Genomic DNA, 24,210 nt, shown 5'->3' with positions numbered 1-24,210 from the left:
TCTAGCTCTGTATTATCCACACTGATCGACAGCAGCTCTTCAGGGTTTCAGATGGGGGGGGCATTCCCTACCTGGAGGTGCCACTGGGGATTGAACCTGGGACCTTCTGCATGCAAAGCAGGAGCTCTGCCTACTGAGCTTCGCAGCCCTTCCCCCTTAGCCTTTTGGTAAGAGGAGCCCCCTGACCTTTATCCCCAGACCAGAAACCACCAAGCTCCTCAGGAAGTGGCTGCCTCTTCCGCTCCCTCCCAAAGCCCCCTGAGTACCAAGGGCCGGAGGGGCCTCTGCGGGGTGTGCCTTCCTGCCTCCGCAGCCCCAGAGCCCTTGAACTAAGGCTAAAGGCACATCCGAAAGGTGACGCTATTTTTAAACCTTCCCTCCCTCTCTCCACCACCCTTCTGGTCTTCAGGTTCCCATAGTGGCGCGGTTGTTCCTCTCGTGCCTGCCTCTTCTGCAGAGGAAGGAGCAAGCGGGTGAAACTCTCCCCTCTTTCTTCCCCCTCTCGGAGCTTGGAAAGTTCATTTTTAGAAAAGGAACTATGTCTAGTTCAAACTCGAACACATCTAAAGAGGAACTGATGGCGTTTCTCGTTTGCCCCTTTACCAAACGAGCTAGCTTGATTCATGTGCAGTTCGCAGTTCCTCCAAATTGTTCTCAGCAATTTCCCACCCACCCCCAGCTCTCAGAATGTTACCGGTTGCTGTAAGTATATTTAAGACTAAAGAACCATCAAAATCCATGCTTCGTCCTCCACAGAGTAGACCCATTGAAAACAGCCAACGACTAACTTGGGTCCATAATTTCACTGTGTCTGCTGTGAGTAGGACTTAGTTGGATGCCACCCACAGATAGTGGAAGGTGAGTTACTCAGATTATTTTCCCCAGCAATTCTGATCTTTAACCTTAAGGGCCCAAAGAGGTAAAAAAAGAAAAGAAAAAAGCCACACGTGGAAGAGAATGAACTTGAAGACAAACTAGGAATCTTCCAAGTTGTACGTCAAAATGAACTCCATGTTGAGTTCATCCTAACCATAATGAAAACTACTTTCAGGTGCAGTTCAGAGATTTCTGAACTAATTCGGTGAACTTTGAGTTAGTTCATTCCAAAAGAGTTCGTTCCAGCTGCCCCCTCTCCCTGGCTGGCTTTCCACCTGTTAGGAAGCCGTTTATGGGCCCCTTCTGCACTATACTGTACACTGAAAGCACTATCATATCACTTTAAACAGTCATGGCTTCCCCCAAAGCATCTTGGAACTGTAGTTTGTGAAGGGGACCGAGGCTTGTTAGGAGATCCCCTTCTTCCTCTGTCAGAGTTATCATTCCAAGAGTTCCCTGAGAAGAGGAATGGATTGTTAAGCCACTCTGGGAATGGGAACCCACTGAGGGGATCTCCTAACAACTCTCAGCACCCTGAACAGACCGCAGTTTGCAGGATGCTTTGGGGGACGAAGCCGTGACTGTTTAAAGTGGTATGATCCTGCTTTAAAGGTATACTCTCATGTGGCCCTAACCTCGATGTGTCAGCTGCGACGGCTGTGGCGCAGGAACTTCCCCCCTCCTTACGTTGGGGTTGCCAGTGGACTCCCTGATCCCAGAGGGTGGGACTTCACCTCCGCCCAGATTCCTGCGTCTTCTCTCTTCCTCTTTTTCCTGGGATCCAGCTGTAAAAAGGGACACCAGAGACTAGAGTTTGAGGTCTGTTTTTGTCCGTTTCCTTCTCCGCAGCAGTGGGAGTGCAACATTATGCAAGGGCTGTGCGCCATGTGCCTCTTCCAGGATGCTGCAACGGCCACCAACTTGGATGGCTTTTCAAGGGGCTTAGACGAATTCATGGTGGGTCAGGCTATCCACGGCTGCTAGCCATGATGTCTGCGTTCTTCCTCCACTGCCGGAGCAACCAGCATGCATCCAGTGTGCCATTGAATACCAGTTGCTGGGAATCGCAAGCGGGGACAGTTGCTGTTGTGCTCAGGTCCTGCTTGTGGGCTTCCCAGAGGCACCTGGGGTTGGCCACTGTGAGAACCGGATGCTGGACTAGCTGGGCCTTCGGCTGATCCAGCAGGGCTCTTGCGATTTTATACGGTTAGACAAATTCATGGAGGGTAAGGCTGTCCATGGCTGTGTGCTACCTCCACCGTCAGATGCAGTAAGCCTTTGAATGATGCCAGTTGCTGGGAATCGCCAGCAGGGAAAGGAGCTGTTGAGCTCAGGTCCTGCTTATAGACTCCCCATTGAGGCATCTGGTTGGCCATTGTGGTAACAGGATGCTGGACTAGATGGGCCTTTGGCCTGACCCAGCAGCTAGGCTCTTCTGGTGAGAAGAACCAGAACCGCGACATTGACCCTTGGCCTTGCTGGTGGATGGCCGTTGTAGTCTGACTTCCGGAGGGCACCAAGTTGACAAACGGTGGCATGTACACTCCTGGTTTGAGGGAGTTCAGTGCTTAATTACAGGATCCAAAGTCATTTTTTGAAAAAATGCAGATAGCATCCATCTGCAGATAGAGAGAAAGACCCCCATTTTGTGAACTGGAATAGCCTGACTCTGAGATTGTGCTTCCGCGCCCATGGTGTCTAGGGACTCAGGAGGTGTTGCCTTTAAGGCTAATATCTTTTCTTGCCTTTGGTTCCCTTGTTTTTGTTTTAATCTGAATGAGTGAGAAGGATTTTTTTTCATTTTTAAACTTTGCGAAGACAAAAACCAATCAAGATGAAGACTTGGCTTCTTTGTGCTGGGAGCAATGTGTAAATGAAGGAAGGGAAAGCGTGCCGACAGTGGTTAAGAGACTAAACCTGCCATCCTAACCATTCTTACCTGGGAGTAAGCCCCCACTGGATTCAATGGGACTCACTTTTGAGTAGACCTAGTTAGAATTGCTGCCTGAGCTGTGAAGCCAGACACTCCTTTCAATCTTGTTTTGCCACAGATTCCTTCAATGAGACCGTCCCTCTTTCTTCCTGTCTCTCTGTGCTTGTCATTGCCTAGCTGCCCCTCTTTCACCACACCCCAGCCCCTCACCCACTTTGCGATGCAAAGTTACACTGGCCTACCTTATAGGGGGCTGCCAACTTGGGTATCCCAGAAGTGTTAACTGACAGAGTGTGCTATGTAGCAAGCGGGGCGCTCGACAGTGCAGTCTATAGAAGCAAGAGGGGTTGGTGGTAATGGTTGTCAGGTTTGGAGTTTGGAGGGTGCTGAGCAGAAGGGGAGTGTATTGACTTGAGATCGCCTCCTTGACCTATATCATCAACCCCATTCTTTTTTCCACCCTCCGCTCTTTCTGCCTCCCTCCTCCCCTCTGCTCTTTCTTTTTCCATCCAAGTTGCTGGAAAAGCCACACTTTGCTTCCGCTTATGCGCGACCAGTGACCTTGCTTTTATGTCTTGTTCCAGTTATCTCCCCCAAGACCCCACCCCTTTTGGAGCTGAGCATGCATGTCTCTATTCCCTCCCACCCCCTTTTATATATATCTCATCCTCCCTTCCTCACACGGAGAGGGCAGGAGCTGAGCTGACTCGTGTGAGTCAGCAGCACTGCCCTCCCATTCATAGCGGGGGCTTGGCCTCTCTCTCTGTCTTCCCCTCCTTCCCTGGAAGGAGCCGCAGTCACTTAGAGCTGAGCGAGATCGCATGCAGGATGCGGTAGCAATTAGTGTCTAGGCTCTGAAGGCAGCAACAGCTGTAGCTGGGAAGAGAGGAAGAGAGACGGAGAGAGGATTGCCGTGGGCTGAGATCGGGGCTGCCTGCCGGCTTCCGAGGGGTACTCTGATTCCATCTCCATCTGCATCCCCTGGACCTGCTGGGGAGCCTATCTCTCTTCCCACCCTGCCCCAATCAGCTCCAGGAATGTCCCCACACCTCCAGCTCAGGCTACCAACCCAGCCATGAGAGGCCAGCATCTGCCCATTGATTGACACATGGGCTTCCGTGACTTCACAGAGGAGCCTTGTTCGGTTTCCTGGCAGACCCTGTCAAGCTGGGCCCAGCTGGGTGGCGCTCCGTGGCCTCCTGTCGCTTGGATGATATTTTTCTCCCTTTTTGAATCTATATATATGCACATCCGTTTGGCAAAGCAGCAGACGAGCAAGACCAACGCATCCTCCATTCTCAGCATTGCCCCACCACTCAGCCCTATGCGTTCTCTTTTCTCTCTGGGCCTCTTCTGGATGGTGTAAGACCTGCTGGAGGGCTGGCACGGAAGAGGATGGGACGCGGCAGGCGTTCGGCAGGCAGCCTCAACTGAACCCGGGGCGGGGTGGCTGTTCAACAGGTGGCTTGATAGCTCTCACAGGCTTGCGTGGGTCTCTCCACTCCTGATCGCTTCCGAAGCAGCCCTGCCATTGCTCCGGCCTCGCAGACCAGCCTCTCCCTCTCAACTGTGGTGGGGCTGTCCAAGGGTCACTGTTCATCTGGTGGACCTCTCAGGAGGGGGGGATAGGGAGGCGCAACTTCCGGCAGCTTCTCCAGTTGTTTTGGCAAACTGTGACAACTACGGTCATTTGCCTGTGTCACAGCAAGCTCTCTTTTTTCCCTTATCTTTAACCTCTTCCCCAAATATATCTCTTTTCAACAGCGATGCCGGCCCGGGGGCTGGCCAGGAGTCTTGCTTTGATCCGTTCTGAATTTTGTGGGCTCCCAAACCCGTGTGGGATTTAGGGGCTGGGTGAGCCCACCACCATCAACATCACAACCATCTTCTGCTCCCCCCGTTTTTTGCCAGTCTCTCCCCCCACCTTTCTACCTGTCTGTCTGAGGCATGGATCTCCTGCAAAAAAGCAAATATAATCACCTGCGCAATGACTCCCTCTCTTCCTTGGAAGAGGGTTCCATGGCAGCAGACGGGGACTCCCCTGTGGACCCCCTCGTGGCTGCCTCCTCCTTGCCTAGCTCACTATCCTCCTCCTCACTGAGCCCCATGCTGCCACTGGGTGAGCTGTCGTCCGAATCAGAGGACAGCCCCACAACCCTGTGCTCCTTCTTCCCCAAGATGGCCAACTTGAAGCTCTCCAACCCGGCGACCCTCCTTAGCCTCCGTGCCTTTTCCAAGGAGGCAGGCGGCTCCGGGGAGCATCTGCCACCGCCTCCTCCCACTGCCGTCGCAGCTTCTGCTCCCGTCCCGGACTCAGCGGGGACTGTTGGTCTCTATTCCCAGGATATGAACAAACTGGGCTGCGGCAAGAAGATGCGGGTGGAAGGCGGCCAGCTTGGCGGAGATGAGTGGACTCGGCACGGCAGCTTCGTCAACAAGCCCAGCCGGGGTTGGCTGCACCCTGACGACAAAGTGATGGGCCCCGGAGTCTCCTACCTCGTCCGGGTGAGTGAGCAGGAAGGGGGTGGCAGAGCCTGACATTTTGGTGTGTTTGTGCATGTGTGTATGTGAACTTGTGGGTGGGAGGAGTAGGGGAATGGAGACCATGACCAATCTGGTAACAAATCACATTAGCTGGGAACCCTGATTGGTTAGGACATGGGTCTAGGCCAGGGATGGGGAACCTGGTGCCTTCCAGATGTGGCTGGACTCCAACTTCCATCATTGTTCCTGACCAGTGGTTGAGGTTAATGGGGTTTGGAGTCCAACATCATCTGGAGGGGCTATAGGTTCCCTACCCTGCAATATAAGCCCTGGTCAGGAACTAGCTGGTACCACCAGTGCCTGTATGGAAAAGTGGGCCAAAGATTTTTCTTTCTCTTTCAAAATGTACTGCCAGGTAGTCTGATTGGCCACAGCTGCTACTTCCTCCTTGCATACCGCCCTCTCTTACTTGGGGGTGAGTGTGTGTGGGAGATTGGTGTTACTGAGGGGGGCTTGATTTGGCCCTGGGTGTCCAGTTGTCAGGTCCTAAAGTGTGGGGTGGGGTATATTTTGCTGAAATATGTGTGTGCACATGAGGAAAACAGTGCCTCTCTCGAGTGTGTCCCTTTTCCATAGCTGGCATATCTCGGGATACAGAAGGGGATGTAGCTCTGTGGCAGAGCATCTGCTCTGCATGCAGAAGGTCCCAGGTTCAATCCCCAGTGGCACCTCCAGGTAGGGCTGGGAGAGGCCCCATTGCCTGAAACCGTGGAGAGATGCTGCCAGTCAGTGCGGACAATACTGAGCTAGTTACGGAGCCAAGGAACTGACTTAGTGCAAGGCAGCTTCCTGGGCCCTTCAGCACTGCTCCCCCTCCCTGGGAGAGTAAATTCCTGAGCAAGGGACTCCGTTTTTATCCGGTCTTCTTTGCGCACAGAGGAGGAGCGATGACCCTTTTTGCGTGTCTCCCTCTTCTCTCTGCTGTTGTGCAGGGGCTGGCAGCCAGGCTCACCCAGCACCTGCACGGCCCTCACCAGCAGGCGTCTGCCCCAGGTCTTCCACTCTGCCACATGATTGCTTCTGACAAGCGTGCGCCCAAGCATCCATCCCCCAGGGCATGGCATACGTGCGTGCTGCAGGCGCATGGAGTTGTCCTCCTTCCCTCTCTTCCCCACCCCCAAGTCTCTGGCTGTGGTTATTTCCAGCCCCACTGGCAATCCTCATTGGGTCCCTTGTCGTCTGTTGTGCAGAAGATTCCAAGGACAGTCAGCTCGTTGTTGATCCAGGCACGCAGGAGAAGGCGTCTGCCTCTTTGCGCTGCTGCAACCTGCTTTTGGAGCTGAGGCTATCCAAGAGAAAGGTTGTTCTCCCCCACCCCAAAACACACACACACACACCCCTTCCTTTGGTGAATGTAGGAAGCTGCCTTTCTATATACTGAGAATGCAATAGCAAGAAAAAAGTAGTGGTGAATGCTAAAGATAAGCGCCCCCATGGTGTGCAGAGTGCTTGGCCCCATCCGCACTGTACATTTAAAGCAGTATTATGCCACTTTAAGCAGTCGTGGCTTCCTTGCAAAGAATTCTGGGAACCGTAGGGTGCTGTGGGTAGTTAGAAGACTCCTATTCCCATCCCAGAGCGACAATTCCCAGAGTCCTCAAGCAAGAGGGATTGATTGTTAAAGCACTCTGGGAATTGAAGCTCTGTAAGGGGAATAGGGGTCTCCTAACCAATCCCTGCACCTTTAACAAACTACACTTCCCAGGATTCTTTTGCAAGGAAGCCATGACTGTTTAAAGGTGGTGTAATGCTGCTTTAAATATATCATGTGCATGGGTCCCTTTTGTTGACTGTTGCTTGATGGGGCATGCATATATGAAGCTGTGACGTTGAGTCGGGTCAGCAGGAGTGGGGAGCCTGGGGGTCCCTCCAGGGGTTATCGGACTCCAGCTCCCAGGACCCAGCATAGCTAGTGGTCAGGTAGGTGAGAGGTGCAGCTCCGCAATGTCTGGATGGCCCCTGCAGTGTGGTCTGCCGTGATCAGCAGTGGCTCTCCAAGATCTCGGGGACAGCAGAGGAATATAGGAACACAGGAAGTTGCCTTATACTTAGTCAAACCAGTAGTCCATCTAGCTTAGTATTGTCTACTCTGACTGGCAGCAGCTGTCTAGGATTTCAGATGGGAGTCTCTCCTAGTCCTACCTGAAGATGCCGGGACCTTCTGTATGCAAAGCAGATTCCCTGCTGCCACCCAAACCCCTTGTAACCTCTGACACTGGACTCTGGGCCTTCCCCCAAATCCTAGGCTTGGGCCAAAGTGGTAACCCGGAGCCTGCCCTGAAAGACGTTGTGAACGTTTTGGCTGGCAAGGCACATGCAACATGGCCGTGTGTCACCGGGAGTCTCTGCCGTTGAGGCGCCAGTGTCTGCCATCTCCTGAGAACAATTTGGGGCACTGGTTGTGTCCTATAATGCCCTGAAAGAGGTGGGCAGCAAAGGACAGGAATCCAGATCCAGTTCTCCTGTCCGTGTTTTCTAGATCTCCAGAGATAAACAGGAAGGTGGCTTGTTCTGCAAACACACACCCCTTTCCTTCCCCCCCCCCCTCGCCCTCATATCCTCTTGGATCTCTGGAAACGAATTGATGCCTCCAACACACCCACCCACCCCACAACCCACATAAGGGAGAGCTTCCTGTCCTGCTTCTTTCCTGTGCCCAGCTGCAATCTCCCAAGTTGCCTTCTTAGAGTGTGCTGCAGCTGAGGGGTCAAGCGCCTGCTTTGCGTGCAAAACGTCTCTAGTTAGAGGCGGGAAAAGGCCCCTGCCTGAAACCCTGCAAAGCTGCTGCCAGTCAAAGTAGACAGTACTGAGCTAAGCGGACCAAGGGTCTGACTCGGATTAAGGGCAGCTTTCTATGTCCCTAATTAAAAACAGTTGCTTGTTTGGGACACTGAGGACTGGGATCTTTGTTTCTACGGGAAGGGCTGTAGCTCAGGATCAATCCCTGGCATCTCCAGATAGGGCTTGGAAAGACTCTCTGCCTGGAACCCTGGAAAGCTGCTGCCGGCCATTGTCGATCGGAGTGGGGAGCCCCAGGCTTGGGGGCCAAATCCAGCCCGTCCTCCTGAGCCTCTCTACACCACCAACCCACCTTCCCAGAACATGCCCCTCGCTGGGCCTCTTGATACTCTCCTTGAGTGTTTTTATCTGGTTGAGATGTGCCCCTGACTTCTGATCCTGCCTTGTGCTTGCCTGGATGGATGGCCGAGAGGAGTATGCGAGGTTGTGTGTGTGGGAAACCAGCCTCTTGTGCAAAGGTGAAATTGTCGTCCATTGCTTCGTCCACATTCAATGCCAGTGGAGGGCGGGACCAGAGGCAAAAGTTGGGCGGAGCAGCCAAAGCAAATGTTTACCCCTGTACAGTAGGCTGTTTTCTGCACACGCTTGCACACCCCTCTCTTTCCATCCAGGCAACCAAGAAGCTGTCCTGTGGGGAAAGATGGTTTTAGAGCTGCTGCCGTTCAAAGCAGATGGTGCCGGACTGGGTGGTTCACAGATTAGGCTCAGACGGAGGCAGCTGTAGGGCAGCAGAGCCAGCTCAGTGGTGTGGGACTTGCGGGCCTCTAGATGTTGCTGGACTCCATCTCCCATCAGCCCCAGTGGCTCAGGGATGGTGGGAGTCGTAGTCTGATAACGTCTAGAACAGCGGGTCCCAAAGGGTGGTCCACAGCATGTCTGTGAAAATGCAGTTAAAACACATTCAGCATCGTAGCAGTCGTAATGTGCTGTGTTAAACAGGCAGCGAAATCATGAAATGATCCACCAAGACCCCCAACGCAAAAAAGAAAAAAAAGTGAGAATTGCTGTTGTAGATGGCTATAGTCTCCTTATCCCTGGGATAGCATTGGGCTCTGAGTCCAAATTGCCTCTCGGTCGCAAAGCTCAAGCCTGAGCGTCCTGCGCCATGTTCGTTTGTGCACACGCACTTCCTAGGCCTAAGCTACCTCGCAGGGATTGAGATTGCTGCACTTGAGAAGAAGGAAGGAAGGAAGGACATGGCTGCCAAGGTGTTAAAAGATAAGAAAACAGAAAGTGCCCTGGAAGCGTTCAGCCAAGGGGCCAAGCGCACATGGTGCTGCCCTGCTGCTTTCCCTTTCTCTGACTCCTCTCGGTACCTGAGACCAGCCTCACTGGTGTCTCTCCAGCCTTTGTGCCTGGCAAGTGCCCAGTGGCACATCCAGTGCCAGTTGTTTGCCACCTCCCTCCCCCTCTTCTCTGCCTGTTTTCATCCTAGGGCACGGCTACACTGATGACTCTCCTGTGCCCTGTTTTGTGGAAGGGCTGGTAATGCCACCTTTTGATCAGGACAGGGGCAGGCTCTTTCTCATAGGAGAGACAGGAGGCAGATCCGCACCATGCATTTAAAGCACAGGACTTTCCACACAAATAATCCTGGGAACTATAGTTCTCCCCAGCTATAATTCCCGGCACCCTTAACAAACAACAGTTCCCAAGATTTTTTGGGGGGAAGCTACGTGCTTTAAATGTGCACTGAATGTATGGTGTGGATTTGGCCAGTGAGAGAATGGCAACTGAGCTCATCTTAGCGCAGCCTTGCAAATAGTCTACAGAAGGTACTAGTCCTCAAGGTGGTTGTCCTCCCTGTCCCCCCCAATCAACTAACGCACTTGCTTACAAAGATTACATTGGTCATTTGTGGCAAGTTAGCTGCAAAAAAAGGAAAAGGGGCGTAAACTCTGTTCCCTGTTAAAAACTTTTTCTAGTTGCCTCGATGCATTCCTTAACTCTTCCCTAGGCAAGAGTTTTCTTTTTCTTTTACATTGGCAATAAGGGTTGATTTATACATCTCTATCCAAGAAGCTTAGGACAGTATATATTGTGTATGTCTCCCCACCCCAAATACTTTGTCCTCATAGCAGCCTGGTGAGGTAGGTTGAGCCCAAAGATAGCAACTGTTCCAAGGTCATTGTCCTGTGAGCGTTGTGGTTGAGCAGGGTGATTGAACCTGGGTCTCCTCAGTCCTGAATGACACTCTCTGATCTCAGCCTGGGGGGCCAAGTGTGCCCTGCCAAGCCTCTCTGTCTGCCACACCCCTCACTGGCCCCACTTTGCACACTCCTTGAGTGTTTTGGCCTGGCTGGAATGCGTCCTGGACTCCGGTCCTACCTCTTCCTTGCCTGGATGGAGGACCGAGAGGGGTGTGTGTGTAGAAACTAGCCTACTGCACAAAAGTAGCATTTACACTCATTGCCCCACCTGCCACTCAGCTGCTGAGATGCCGTCTGCTGCAACCTCCCATTCTGGTGGCTCAGCACATCGGGCAGCTTCCTGTCTGAGTCCTGGCAGCAACTGACACCCAGACAGAGAGGTGTCTGTCTTTTCTAACCCTGCTGCTGGAGAGCCTTTTTGAGCTGGAGATGCCGGGGAGGCTTCTGCATGCAGGACTGCTCAGCTGAAGTGCCTGCGCGCTTCTCTCTGCAGAAATACACCGTGTGTTGCATTCAGTGTTAGTCCTACTCAGAGCAGACCCATTGTAATTCACCAGCATGACTAACTTGGGCCCATTAGTTTCAGTGGGTCTGCTCTAAGGAGGACTTAGTTGGATACCATCCCGCGTGTATGAGAGAGACAGAGATGAAGGAGGTTAGGTTTATTCAGCTTGTATGTGGCTTCCCACTGAAAAGGTCCTGAAGCAATTTACCGCCAAAGTAGAAACCATAATAATAAATCCCTGTAAGCGTTGTTAAAGGCAGATTGAACCGTGCGGTATCATATCGTTATCATTGATGCTGCCAAAATGCCTGGGAAAACAAAAACTTCTTTGCCTGGCATTGAAATGATGACAGGGTTGGGCACCAGGCAGTCCTTCCAGGGGAGAGTATTCCATAGACCGGGGGGTGAGGCTACTGCAGAGAAAGCCAATTTTTTCGTCGCCACCATCCAGACCTTACTAGGCTATTTCTCATAGGCCATCAAGGTCTGTTTATGAGCAGTCCATTCTTATCCGTGCTAGTCATTATAAGATCCTAGTAACATCAAGAATTTGGTGCCTGTATTTGCATTCCCCCCCACACTCTTTCCTTTCAAAGAAGGGCCTTACGATGACCTTGGAGTGCATGCACGTTCATACGGGGAAAGACTGTCCTTTTAGGTATAGTGGTCCTGAGCAGTATAAGGCTTTAGAAGTCAAAGACAGCACTGTGGGGGAAGAGTGTTTAGGACTGTGTGGGTTAGACTACATCCCTGTCCTGTGTGGTTCTTCCTTCACAATGGATATGATGGGCTCGAAGGCTTTCCATGAGGATTCCCTGAGGGTGTATACCTGTCTCCTTGTTCTTTACAAAGAAAAAAGGCCCCTGTGTATGGATGACGCTGCATTGGTGATGATGACAAACAACAGTAGAGAACTTTGGGGCCTGACAAAATTCTTCCCTCCTTCTCTCCATCAGTACATGGGCTGTGTGGAGGTGCTCCAGTCCATGCGGGCTCTTGACTTTAACACGAGGACTCAAGTCACAAGGTGAGCTGCACAGTCTTCTAGAGGGGCTTTGAGGGCGAGGTGGGATGATGCTGTTGTGTCTCTGCGCAGGGTGCAAGCAGTCAGTCCAAAAGCAGAAACATCCTCTAACTTTTTGGGAGGTGGTATCCTGTTGCATCTCTGCATGAATTGCTATTCTGGGCTTGCCTTCTTTCCAGATAAGTCTCTCTGTGTGTAATTCTGCTGTACCTCTGCACTGTACTGGGTATGACTGCATAGAGAGGACTGGGACTATCAAGATGCATGAGGCACTGCATGAGGCACATCTTGTGCATCTCTGTGAGTCAGTGCTCTGTGTTTACCTCCTTCCCATATGCCTTCTATAGGTGGAGGTTCTTCCGCTTGGTCTTTGCATGGGGGTTTGATCAGATAGTTTTTCCTGATGCAGGTTATTTCCTGTTCTCAGAGGAGCCTGTCTGCTGTGTCTCTGGATGAATCACTGCTGTAGGCTTCTGCCTTCCAATCGTCCTTTGTTGGGGACCCAAGTATATTGGCCCAGTCAGTCACTCCCAGTGCAGAAACACTGTGGAATTGCCACTGTTAAAGGAGGCTATCTGTTGTGCCTCTGGATAAGAAGCTGCCCACTCACCCATTGTTGGGGACTGAATAATTCTGTTGTGCTTCTTCATCAAGTGCAACCTGGGCTATTGATGCAGCAGGATGCGCTGCACCCCTGTTTTGGGTGTGTGTGTGTTGTGGCCAGGGGGGATTAGATCCCGAGAACCGAGAGCTCAGAAATGCTCGAGAACAAGCAGCTCTTCAAATCCTGGCCTTGGCAAGCAGGGATCGGCTGTGGAGCCCAGCTGGTGTGTGTGTGTGAGTGTGTGTGCACGCCTGTGAGCCTGTCCATTACCGGGCAGACACAGGGTCTGGAAATTGGTGACCGGAGGGAGTAACCTGCAGGAGATGGAAAAGCTTCAGCAGCCGAGCCCCATCAGCAGCATTTTTTTGAAACAAAATTAATCTGCTAAAGACAGGAAGCATTTATACAGCATCATCAAATATTAACGGGGCCTCGCTCATGTTCTCCTCCACCCTCCCATTCTTGTGTTGCCACCAAGGAGCCTGGAAAGCCACTGCATGTGTGTGTGAATTTGTGTGCATGCCTCCAGCTGCCACTCCGGGGATGGAGAACCTCAGGTCTCGGGCCGAATGCAGACCTCCAGGCCTTCCCATTTGGGGCCCTTGGGACTCTCCCCAGGCCCGGCCATTCCTGAACGTGTCCTTGAACACCCTTGCTTGCCTGGGAGGAGGGTGAAGAGAAATGTGTGGCCCGCATGCATGTGTGTGCTTAGATGGCACGAATGTAGCCTAATGGACAAAGGTGAGCATCCCATCCATTGCTCCGCCTACTTTTCATCAGGCCCCGCCCACTGCTGGTATGCACCCCTCCCAAGGGAACACGGCCCTTGGACTGAAAAAGCCTCAGGATCCCTGTGCTGTTCAGCCCTCCGGGTCTTGAATTGTTGAGGAGAGGGACTGAAGGCTGCTATCTTTCCTGTACCTGCCCAGACTCTCTCTCGCACCCCTCACTATGTCTCTTCACTTCCTCTCCTGTTCCTTGCCCCAGTAATTCCTGGACTGTTGGCAAAACTGAGTCATTTAAAAGTTGGGATTGGGATCTTGGTGTCCTCCAGATGTTCAACTACAGCTCCCTTCAGCCCTGACCACTGGCCATGCTGGTGGGAGCTGGTACCTTCTAGAGAGCTCCAGGTTCCCCATTCCTGAGTTAAAGACTCTTATGAGCTCAAGAGCACCCACCCAGAGAGGAGGTTGCCTGCTGCATCTCTGGGTGAGTTGCTGCACTATCCTGACCTTCCAGGCAACTTTGGTTCAGGGTGGGCAGTTCTGCTGTGTTTCTGCATGGTGTGTGCTTGGATCACCCTATCACTTCCAATGCTAAAACGCAGCTGAAGTACCCATCATCAGAGGATGGTGTCTGTTGCATCTCTGGGAGAGCTGCTGTTCTGGGGCTTCTTTCCTTCCAAACAGCTTTTCCCGGGAGCAAGTAATCCTCTTGCTTCTCTACTTAGCATATGCCTAGATTTGTCCAGTGGCTCCCAAACTAGAAGCACAGTAGAATTAACCCATTCTCCTGTGAGTCTGCCTGTTGTGTCTCTGTCTTTCCAGTCAAGTGGCACACCTTATGCAGAGACTCTTACAAATGCATAGAGGAATGGACTCCTCTGAGGACTGGCACTTGGTTCTGTTTTTTTTTTTTTTTACTCCCAACATCAGTAAAAGCTTGACCGCCTCTTGGGGGTTCAAGTTGAAGTACACCTCTGGTTTTTCATTTGGGGAAGTTATGAGGAGTATCGGAGGCCTGGGAAGGCCCACCTCGTCTTCACCAAGTGTCACGGGCACATGAGATGCAACCCTGTTGCCTGTTTGAGTTGTCCTTCCCTGTGCCTACCCACTGGTTCTGGGGCCCTAGATCCTTTGCCCTGCCAAAATATGGTATATTTCAGGGGTGGGGAACCTTTTTCAGCCCGGGGGCCACATTCCCTTCTGAGCAACCTTCCAGGGGCCATGAGACAGTGGTGTGTGGGACCAGAGGCAAAAGTGGGCAGAGCAACAGATGCAAATTTTTACCTTTGCACATCAGGCTGGCTTCGTCGCCCCCCCCCCCATTCTCCGTCAGGGAAGGAAGAGGCATTGTCAGAGTTCAAGGACACGGTCCAGCTAGTCAAGAACACTCAGAGGGTGTGAAACAGAGCCAGTGAGGGTGTGTGGCCTGGAGAGGGCCAGCTAGAGAGGCCAGGGGGGCGCATTTGGCCTTCATGCCTGAGGTTCCCGACAGCCGGTATGTATGGATAGGCGGAATCTGAGTCCACCTTTTCAGCCCCCTCGTGGGAAACAAACACGGGATCCTTTTGTCCTGCTTCTGGGTTTCCCGGAGGCATCTGGTTGGGGGGCTGCTGTGGGGAACAGGGTGCTGGAGTCGATGACAGACCCTTGGCCCGGTCCAGCAAGGTGGTTCTGTGAAAGAAAGGAGTGTGGTTTACGGTGAGCCTGTCTGTCGCCTTGCCGGTATGCACACCCACTCCTCGTTTCCTGCTTTCCATCCAGGGAGGCGATTGGCCTAGTCTGCGAAGCCGTGCCTGGTGCCAAGGGAGCTGTGCGCAGGAGGAAGGTGAGGTGGACAGAAAACACCACTCTTTCTTTTTCCTTGGTCTTTCTGCTTCGTGGGTGGCGGGTCTGTCCTAGCATGAGGGCCGCATGCCCTTCCGAGCACCTTTCCCAAGGCCACATGCCAGCAATGGGTGGCGCCAGAGACAAAAGCGGGCAGAGTAGAGAATGTACGTTTCACCTTAGTACAGTAGGCTAGTTTCCACCCCACGCTATTCTCCATCCGAGGCAGACAAGAGGCAGGATCATAGTTGGACACACTTCCAGCCAGGCAGAAACACTCGAAAGCAGCACAAAGCAGGGGCAGTGAGGGGCATGGCCTGGGGAGAGACCTGTGGGCCGTATAGAGAGGCTGGGAAGTCTGCATTTGGCCCCCAGGCCTGAGGTTTTACCCCTGCTCCGCTGGGACAGTAGATTCAGGACAGATGAAAGTCGTCCTTTGCACAGTGCAGAATTGGCTTACAGAGCTCTCTGCTACAAGATACAGTGAGCACTGGCTTAGACGAATTTGAAGAGGGGAATTAGGCAAATTCCTAGAGAAGGACAGGTCTGAAAATTGCTCTTAACCATGATGGGCTAAATAATAATATTACTATTTTGCTTTTTTCAGGAAGGTGAACTCAAAGTGACTTAGAAAAACAAATGGGGCTTCCATGTTCAGAGGAGGTCTACCTCAATGCCAGAGGCTGGGGCAAAGAAAAATAGAGCTGTTGCTCTGCATCTGGGCTTCCCAGGAGGATTTGAACTGGCCACCATATGGAAATGGGCTGCTGGACTAGACGGCCCTTTGGCCTGATCCACCAGGGCATTTCTAATGAAGAATTAGATTAAGGTTGAGGCATTTAAGACAGTTCTCAGACACATTCTGGCCAGGCAGAAGCACTCAAGGGGAGCGTGGTGAGAGGGTGTGGCCTGAGAAGAGTCCCAACAGAGAAGCCTGGAGAGCTGCATTTGCCCTCTGAATGTGAGGTTCCCTGATCCTGGGCTTAAACAGTGTTGAAAAGGGTTCTAAAAAAGAGACGGCAGCATCCAGCAAGGGTCCTGGGGAGCAGTTCTAGGTACAAAGAGCAGCGCATGAGGAAAGATGGAGGCTTCTGAGGGAGCAAGGAGGCCTGTTGGTGGCTGAGGCTAGTAGAGTAGAAGGTGCAGAGGTCCCGAGCAAGGATAGGTCAAGGTGAGGAAGGGAGGGAAGCTGAAGCCAAAAAAGGACAAAGTCAGTTTGAATAGGAACCAGCCTCTCTGGCCACAGGGAAGCCAAATGCATTTCAGGGTCTGGTAAACCAGGACACTCTCCCAAAAACTCCCATGCATTTCAATAGATACATCAAGCATCGGAAATTCCCATGCTTTTTTCAGTGGGTGGGCCAAGAGTCTCAACAAGAAAACGTGTGCTTTCCAGCGAGTGGACCTGGCTGCCAAAAACCCCCAATGCATTTCAAGGGGTAGACCAGCTGTCTCCAAAAAAGACAAGAGAAACCAAGTATCTTGATAGATCAAGCCGCAGAGGGCTTTAAAACCCGTTGAAGGTTTTATACAATTTGCACGACTGAGCTTGTGCACTTGCAGCGACGTTCTCAGAGTGCAAGACACACATGGTGTGTTTTTGTGTGTGGCTGTGCGCACACACACTGGCAAGAGCCTGGTGCGTTTTTCAGTTTGGGTTTTTGGGGAGCGTGGGTGTGTCCGCATCATTTGACATGAGGTCTCCAGCCCCGGCCACCGTTCCCTCCTAAGGCTGCCCCTCGCTGGGAAATGGATGCAGAGTGGCTGCAATAAAGCCTCGTCGCAGGCAAGGCTGATCAATAGATAACCATAACGGTCCGTCTAATGGACAGGGAGGAAGGTGGAGGGCATGCAGGGTGGTGTGGTGTTGGGAAGTAATCAGCTCATCTCCCTTTTGTTCTTCTCTGCCCTTCCCCACTTCTCTCTTTCCTCTTCCTGCTGTGCATCCCCCTCCCGGACTCGTCCGTTAGGAACACGGGAAGCCACCTTACACCGAGTCAGACCGTTGGTCCATCTGCCTCAGTATTGTCTAGACAATGCTATGCTAGATGAACGAATGCTCTGACTCTGCATCAGGCAGCTTTCTTTTTAGGGCAGCCTTTGTCCGGAATCGTGGGGACAGACCTTACTTTATTTCTGAGTGAAGGGCCGTAGCTCAGTGGTAGGGCACCTGCTTTGCATGCAGAAGCCCCAGGTTCAAGCCCCACTGGCATCTCCAGGTAGGGCTGGGAGAGAGCCCCATGTCTGAAATGAGCTGCTGCCACTCAGCATAGGCAATGCGGAGGCGGGTGAACCCACTGCTCTGACTCAGTAGAAGGCAGCTTCTTATGTTCAAATGAGCCAGAACCTTGAGGACTGGGATCTTACTTTGTTTTTAGGGGAAAGGCCGCAACTTTAGTGGTCGAGTTTGTGTGCCAGAGGCCCCAGGTTCGATCCCCAGCATCTCCGGCCAGTGCCACCGCCTTCCCAACCTCTCCCGTTCCTAACTTTCTTGGGGTGTCTCTCCCTTTCGGTAGCCCTGCGGCCGCTCGCTCAACACCATTCTCGGCAAGAGCAATTTGAAGTTTGCCGGCATGCCGATCACTCTCACCATCTCCACCAGCAGCCTCAACCTGATGGCGTCTGACTGTAAACAGGTGAGAAGATCTCTTCCCTCCCCCTGCAGGGCTTACGATCTTGGGCAGACGTGTGAACCTCAGCAACAGGTAGGGGTGTCAAAAATTGTGGATACTTCACATAGCGTAGACAGTCTTCCTCAACCTGTGGCCCTCCAGTTATTGTTGGACAGCACCCCCCATCATCCGTGACCATCACCCATGCTGGCTGAGGCCGATATGAATTGGAGTCCAGCAGCATCACTTGCTTTCCTGCCTCTAGCTACCTCCATCACAATTCTGTCTTCTTCTAATGTAGCGATGGGAACCTGGCGGCCCTCCACATGTTGCTGAACCACAGTTCCCATCATCCCTGACCATCAGTCAATGCTGGCTGGGGCTGATGGGAGCTGGAGTCCGACGACGTCTGGAGGGACAGGGGTGGAGAACCTGGTTGCCCTCCAGAAGTTGCTGGATTACAACTCCCATCGTCCCTGACTATCAGCCGTGCTGGCTGTGGCTGCTGGGAGTTGGAGTCAAAAGTCACCAGATTGGGGAAGGCTGGCTTAGAGAGCTGAAATTTGGTACGCCAAATCTTGGTAGTCCAAGAGAGGCTGACTCACTATAAGAGTTTGGGGAGGTGGGTGGGAATAGGCATGGGCTCGTTAAGTGCCCTTGCTGCACCTTGCATCTGATTATCCCTCCTTCATTCTGCTGTTTAGATCATTGCCAATCATCATATGCAGTCGATTTCTTTTGCATCTGGAGGGGATCCGGTGAGTGTCAAGAGGGGGTGCGTGCGTGTGTATGGTTTCAGGCTTGGTTACATTCCCCTCTAAGCAGGGCTGTGTATATACTGTTGTAATGCAAGAGCGCAATACTCATTTCCAAAGGATCTCCGTTTTTAAAAACCAAAATGCCAAGTTTCTAGCTTGGGGTGTCTGAATAGGTGGAGCCATGCATAGGCTCTTCCCATGACTAGCAGGAGCTATATTAGTTATGCAGATTTGCTCCGTTTGCTTAATTTATAGATTATAGAATCCCACCTTTGTGTGCTGCGGAATGTTAACATTCATGCAGCCCCAATTATATTTGTTCCACCACACCGCAGTGGCTGGAACCTTTCAGTAGCAGTCTCTCTTATTCCCTTCCCATCTCCGGCAGGATCCAGAGATCTCCTTAACATCCCCCTCTGCGTTGGGGAATCTGAGAGCCGGTGTAGTGCAGCGGTTAGTCCATTGGAACTAAGTCTGGGGAGACCTAGGTTTGAATTCCTGCTTGGCCACAAAGCAAACTTGGTGACTTTGAGACACATGCTCTAGCCTACCTTGCATGGTTGTTATGAAGATAAACGAGGGCGGGGGGGGAGTAATATGCACTATCTTGATCTTGTGGGGAGGAAAAGGTGGGCTATGAAGCCCTTAACAGCCCAAGACCAGTTTACTTACGGGATCGCCTTACCCCATATGTGCCCAGTCAACCACTTCGATCTGCGGAACTGACACCGTTACAGGTGCCACATAATACTTGTAAGAGATTGGCCCTTCGTTGTGGCAGCACCTACACTTCGGAACTCCCTGCCTGTTGACATCAGCCTTTGCTGTCCTTTCTCTGGCGCCTGCTTAAAACTGTTCTGCTCAAGCCGGCAACGTAGATGTTGCCGTCTTTTAATCTCTTTATAGTCTACTGTTAATTTTAGTTATCTTTTTCATGTTTTAATTCCTTGTTTTTAATAGTTTTTTGTATTGATAATTTTAATGTTTCTTGTAAACTGCTTTGAGGTTTTATTAGAATCAAGCAATATATAGATGTCATTAAATAAAATAAGTGAATAAATATACATGTGATAGTGCCAATGTGGGCTAGGTGTGGGATGCCTTCTCTTAATCTGGCATTCATCAGGGGTCTGTCAATCTTCACAGGACACGGCTGAGTATGTTGCCTACGTTGCCAAAGACCCTGTCAACCACAGAGGTAAGATGTTCCATGTCAGGTCAGAAGATTCCTGGGATCACATCAGCTACCCTTACTGCTCTTTGCTGTTAGTGTGCTCTCTCTCTCTCTCTTTCCCCCAAATCCCCAGGGCCAAACCCACAGTAAAGCCCATGGTCCCAGCCCTCAGACAAGGTAAAGGCGCCCCCAGATATAATATCCCTGGAAGCATTGCAAGCTTGCAATATAGTTCCCACACACGCACCAACTCTTGCCTGTTTTGAAACCCTGAAGAGCTGATGCCAGTCAGTATAGACTGGGGGGGGGGGGGATCCAAACGTGCCCACCATCAGCGTGGACCATATGGGGTGGCAAGTGGGGTTGGCCACCTATCAGTCACCGGATGTCAGTCGACATCAGGCACAGATCTTCTGTCTTCTGAAAGCTGACAGCACCAAACGCCAGTCACGCAAGGCTCCCAGTTGTTCCTTCTCATCCTTGGCTTTACCTGTCCTGCACCTGACAGTCATGTGACATCATGCGAGTGACAGTTGGGTGCCACATGAGGCCCACGGGCTGGAAATTGTGTAGTTAGTACTGAGCTAGATGGACCAATGGCCTTACTTGGTATAAGTCTCCTTCCTGTGTTCCTTGAAAAGCTAAAGGATTGGTTTTTTTAAAAAAGTCAATTTAGTTCACGTGATTTAAATCAACCGTGGAGAACATCTCTGGCCATCCAGATGTTGCTGGACTACAACTCCCATCATTTCCTGACCATTGGCCATGCTGGCTGGGGGCTGATAGGAGTTGTAGGGCAACAGCATCTGGATGGCCCCACAGATATTCCCCATCCCTGCTTTAAACTTTGTACACTTCTGGCTCTCTGATTTGCACTTGTAGCCAGACATGACAGCAGGGGGCGCTGTGTGCATTAATTTATACACAAATGTGCTTACACTGCTCTCTGTTGTTGGGATATGGGGCCAGTTTCTCCTACATTCGTTAGAAACCAGAGAACAAACAGACTTTCCTTACATGCAACGTACAGCCTGTAAATCATACCTGCAGTGTTAGTTCCAACTGTCCCTGGGAGCTCAGCACCTGGGAATGTTACGCTTCTTCACATCCTGTTGGAGCCTCCTGCCTCGTGTGTAGGAAATGTCAGTGGGAACTCTGTGATTTGTAGTTTGTGGGAGAGCATGGGGGGTATCCAGCTAAGTTCTGCTTGGAGCAGACCCATTAAAACAAATGGGCCTAAGTTAGTTACGATGATTCAGTGGGTCTTCTCTGAGTAGGACTACCATTGGATCCAACCCTGAGTTGCATTCAGTGTGATGTGTGTCTTGAATTCCCTACACAACAGGGACGTGCAGTCTTCTGGGCTGTGATTTCTCTCTTTCTCTCCATACACACACACAGCCTGCCACATTTTGGAGTGCCCAGAGGGGCTGGCGCAAGACGTGATCAGCACCATTGGCCAGGCTTTCGAACTGCGCTTCAAGCAATACCTCAAGAATCCGCCCAAACTTGTCACCCCTCATGACAGGTAAGGCAAGCCGGTTTGACCAAGCCCTCGGGGAGAAGTCCAATACCTTTTCCCTTCCTTTCTTTGAGCACCCTGTCTTCTCTCAGGGATGGGGAACCTGTGGCCCTTCTGATGTTGTTCAACTCCCATCATCCCTGGCTGAGGCTAATGGGAGTTGTAGTTCAGCAACATCTGGAGGGCCACACAGTCCCCCATCCCTGCCTGTAGGTGCTGCCCCAGCACCTGTCCCTCCGCACCTATCCACCTGTGGCTTTCCTAGAGTTTCACAGGTCTGGATTTCGGTAGGGTCTGGAGGGTTTCTCTGACACCAGTGTGGGGAACCTGTGGCTCTCCATATGTTACTGAACTACAGCTCCCATCAGCGTTCAGTTTCAGCGAGCGATGATGGCCAGGGATGACGGGAGCTGTAGTTGACAAACAACTGGAGAGCCACAGGTTCCCCACATCTATCCTGGTGCTTTTGTGTCCGAGCGAATTGGGCATCATGTATTAAATGCACGTATGCCTGCCCTAATGCATGGTGCTCCGTGTGAACTTGTGTGTCTGCGTGGTGGGGGCGGTGCCATTTAGATTTCCCCCCTCTGGCATCAAACGTCTTGATCCTGCAAAAGGGGAGCTCCGAAAGTAAATGGAAAGAGCTGCAAGCGCAAATGTAGATCACCAGCTTTGCATACAAAAATTCCCCGGTTCAGTCCATGGCATCTCGTGGTATTGTCTGCACTGGCCAGTAAAGGCTCACCAGACTCTCTAGGAGGGATTCCCCCCCCCCTTCACCTGTGCCTTGTGCATTTAACTCAGGGATGGGGAAACTCTGGCCCAAGGGCCGAATGCAGCCCTCCAGGCCTCTCTCTAAGCGGCTCTGGGACTCTCTCCGAGCCACGCCCCGCTCTGGCCCTGCTTCTCACCCCTCTATGAATATTAACGCCTGGCTGGAATGCGTTCTTGAGCTCTGATAATGCCTCTTGCTTGTGTGCTTGGAAGATAAGTGTGTGTGTAGGAAACTACCCTACTGTACGAAGGTAAAATTTGCATTTGTGGCTCTTCCCACGCTTTTGCCTCTGGCCTCGCTAACTACTGACATGCGGCCCCTGACAGGCTGCCCAGACAGGGAATGTGACCCCCTCAGACTGAAAAAGGTGTCCCACTCCTGTTTTAGCTGATGATGCTGGGGACCTTCTGCAGGCAAAGCGTGTGCCGTTCCATGTGGAGGAATTCATTTTGAGGCAATTTTGCGCAGAAGCAGATCTCTTTATTCGGAACTTGAATAGCACTGGAGAGCAGAGCAGAGACCTGAAATCTGCTGCAAACTCTGCCTCCCAGTCCCTGACGCAGGCATTTTATGGTCTTCAAGTAACAGAACTCAAATTCACTCATTTGCAGCATGAGTAATAGCGAAGGCAAGAACAAAGGATTTGCTTTGATCCTCATTCTGTTATCAGTAAATTGCTGTGGCAACCATGTTAGGGAGATAGCGGGCAGTGTTGCACCTAGAAGTTGATACTTCAAGGATGAAGGAAATGACAGGCTCATGCTGAGGCCGTTATTTGTGTTGTTGGCTTGTTTTCTCTGCTTTGCAGTTTATTGCTCTCTTCCTACATATGTTGACCTTCTGACCTTCTGTGTACATTCACAAGCAGAACCAGGGATTCAAATGCTCAGAATCCTCTGCTTCCATACCCACTGAGCTGTGACTTTGCCTTTTAACAGAGGAAACTCCTTTTTTTCCACATTCAGAGGCAGTGTCTCTATTAATCCCTGCTGCTGGAGATCAGATAACGAGGGAGGGCTATAGCCTTTGTGCCTTGTTGGTTGCCCTCTGTGACGCATCTGATTGGCTGCTGTGGGGAAAGGGGTGCCCAGCGTCACGACACCTTCCTTCATCTGCTTCGGCAGGGCTTTTCTTGTGCTCACCTCTATCCTCTTCCTTAAGGATGGCTGGATTCGATGGCTCCGCTTGGGACGAAGAGGAGGATCCGCTACCTGATCACCAGTACTACAATGACTTTCCTGGGAAGGAGCCCCCTCTGGGGGGCGTGGTGGACATGCGCTTAAGGGATGGAGCTGCAGCGGCCCAGACGCCCAATCACCTGGGAGCTACCCTGGTCAGTGCTCCTTCACTTCTTTGCTAGCCCATTCAGTTGCCTGCGTGCAGTTCCTGGCAACCAGTGACCTGGCTAGTGCTTAAATGTGCATGGTGTGGAGAAGGCGGATGGGGGGAGTTTTTCTCTTTTACACAATACCAGAACTCAGTGGGGACATCCCACAAAGCTGAAGGTTGGGAGATTCATGTCAGACGAAAGAAAGCACTTCCTTGCACAGCACATGGCTAAACTATGGAATTCACTCCCACAAGCGGTAGCGATGGTCACAAACTTGGATGGCTTTAATGGGGCATTAAAATTTTTAAAAATTTACCAGGTAGATCTGACACATATTATACCTCCTTCTCTCAGATTTGAGAAATGAAATAACTTTTAAAGTGGCAAAATTTTGTGTCTTAGCATGTACTATAAGGAAACAGATGGGGTTAATGCATCTTAATTTTAGTATACTAGATTTTATTTTATTAATTTTTTAAAGTTTGTTTATATATCAGCTATATAATTCAGTCTTTGTATTTGTTTATATCTAATTCTTTTGCCTTTCTGCATTTAAATACTTGTATTTGTATGACTGGTCATTGACTGTAAACAATAAAGTAATGAGGATTAGACAAATTCATGGAGGAGCAGGCTATCAGTGGCTACTACCCACGATGGCTGTGATCTCCCTCCACTGTCAGTATCAGCTGCTGGAAACCACAGGAGGAGGGAGTTGCTGTTGCTGCTTGCGGGCTTCCCGTTGGGGGCATCTGGCTGGCCGCTGTGAGAACAGGATGGTGGACTGGATGGGACTTTGGTCTGACCCACCAGATGATGTTATGGCTGGGTTTGGGAGTCTGGAATTATCATTTCTCTCCACCATAACTGCAGGTTGGAATCCCCACCTCATCTGTAGCACGGTTGGGGAACCTGTGGCCCTCCAGATGTTGCTGGACTCTAACTCCTGTCAACCTCAGCCAGCACGGCCAGAGGTGATGGGAGCAGTAGACCAACAATATCTGGAAGGCCACAGGTTCCCCACCCCTGACCTGCACCTGGGTAGCTAAACCACA

At 51.5% G+C, this 24,210-nt stretch overlaps 1 protein-coding gene across 5 annotated transcripts in view; it reads left to right on the top strand.

Moving 5' to 3' along the window:
* The window catches only part of SHC1 (SHC adaptor protein 1), a 48,958-nt gene that overhangs the window by 19,738 nt on the left and 5,010 nt on the right, over positions 1-24,210 (top strand). For 4 of the 5 annotated variants that reach the window (XM_061606732.1, XM_061606734.1, XM_061606733.1 and 1 more), the window contains 8 exons: positions 5,153-5,314; positions 11,764-11,834; positions 14,922-14,985; positions 17,501-17,620; positions 18,301-18,354; positions 19,501-19,552; positions 20,930-21,056; positions 22,987-23,158. In XM_061606732.1, coding sequence (XP_061462716.1) covers positions 5,156-5,314; positions 11,764-11,834; positions 14,922-14,985; positions 17,501-17,620; positions 18,301-18,354; positions 19,501-19,552; positions 20,930-21,056; positions 22,987-23,158 — 819 coding nt within the window. In that variant the 5' untranslated portion in view covers positions 5,153-5,155. Of the gene's footprint in view, positions 1-3,591; positions 5,315-11,763; positions 11,835-14,921; positions 14,986-17,500; positions 17,621-18,300; positions 18,355-19,500; positions 19,553-20,929; positions 21,057-22,986; positions 23,159-24,210 lie in introns of those variants that run through there. The other variant, XM_061606730.1, reaches the window with a different exon arrangement.

This window comes from Rhineura floridana, chromosome 22, assembly GCF_030035675.1.
Source record: "Rhineura floridana isolate rRhiFlo1 chromosome 22, rRhiFlo1.hap2, whole genome shotgun sequence".
NCBI lineage: Eukaryota > Metazoa > Chordata > Lepidosauria > Squamata > Rhineuridae > Rhineura > Rhineura floridana.
The sequence above is the reverse complement of the archived record's forward strand: the minus strand, read 5'-3'. Positions and strand labels throughout refer to the sequence as shown.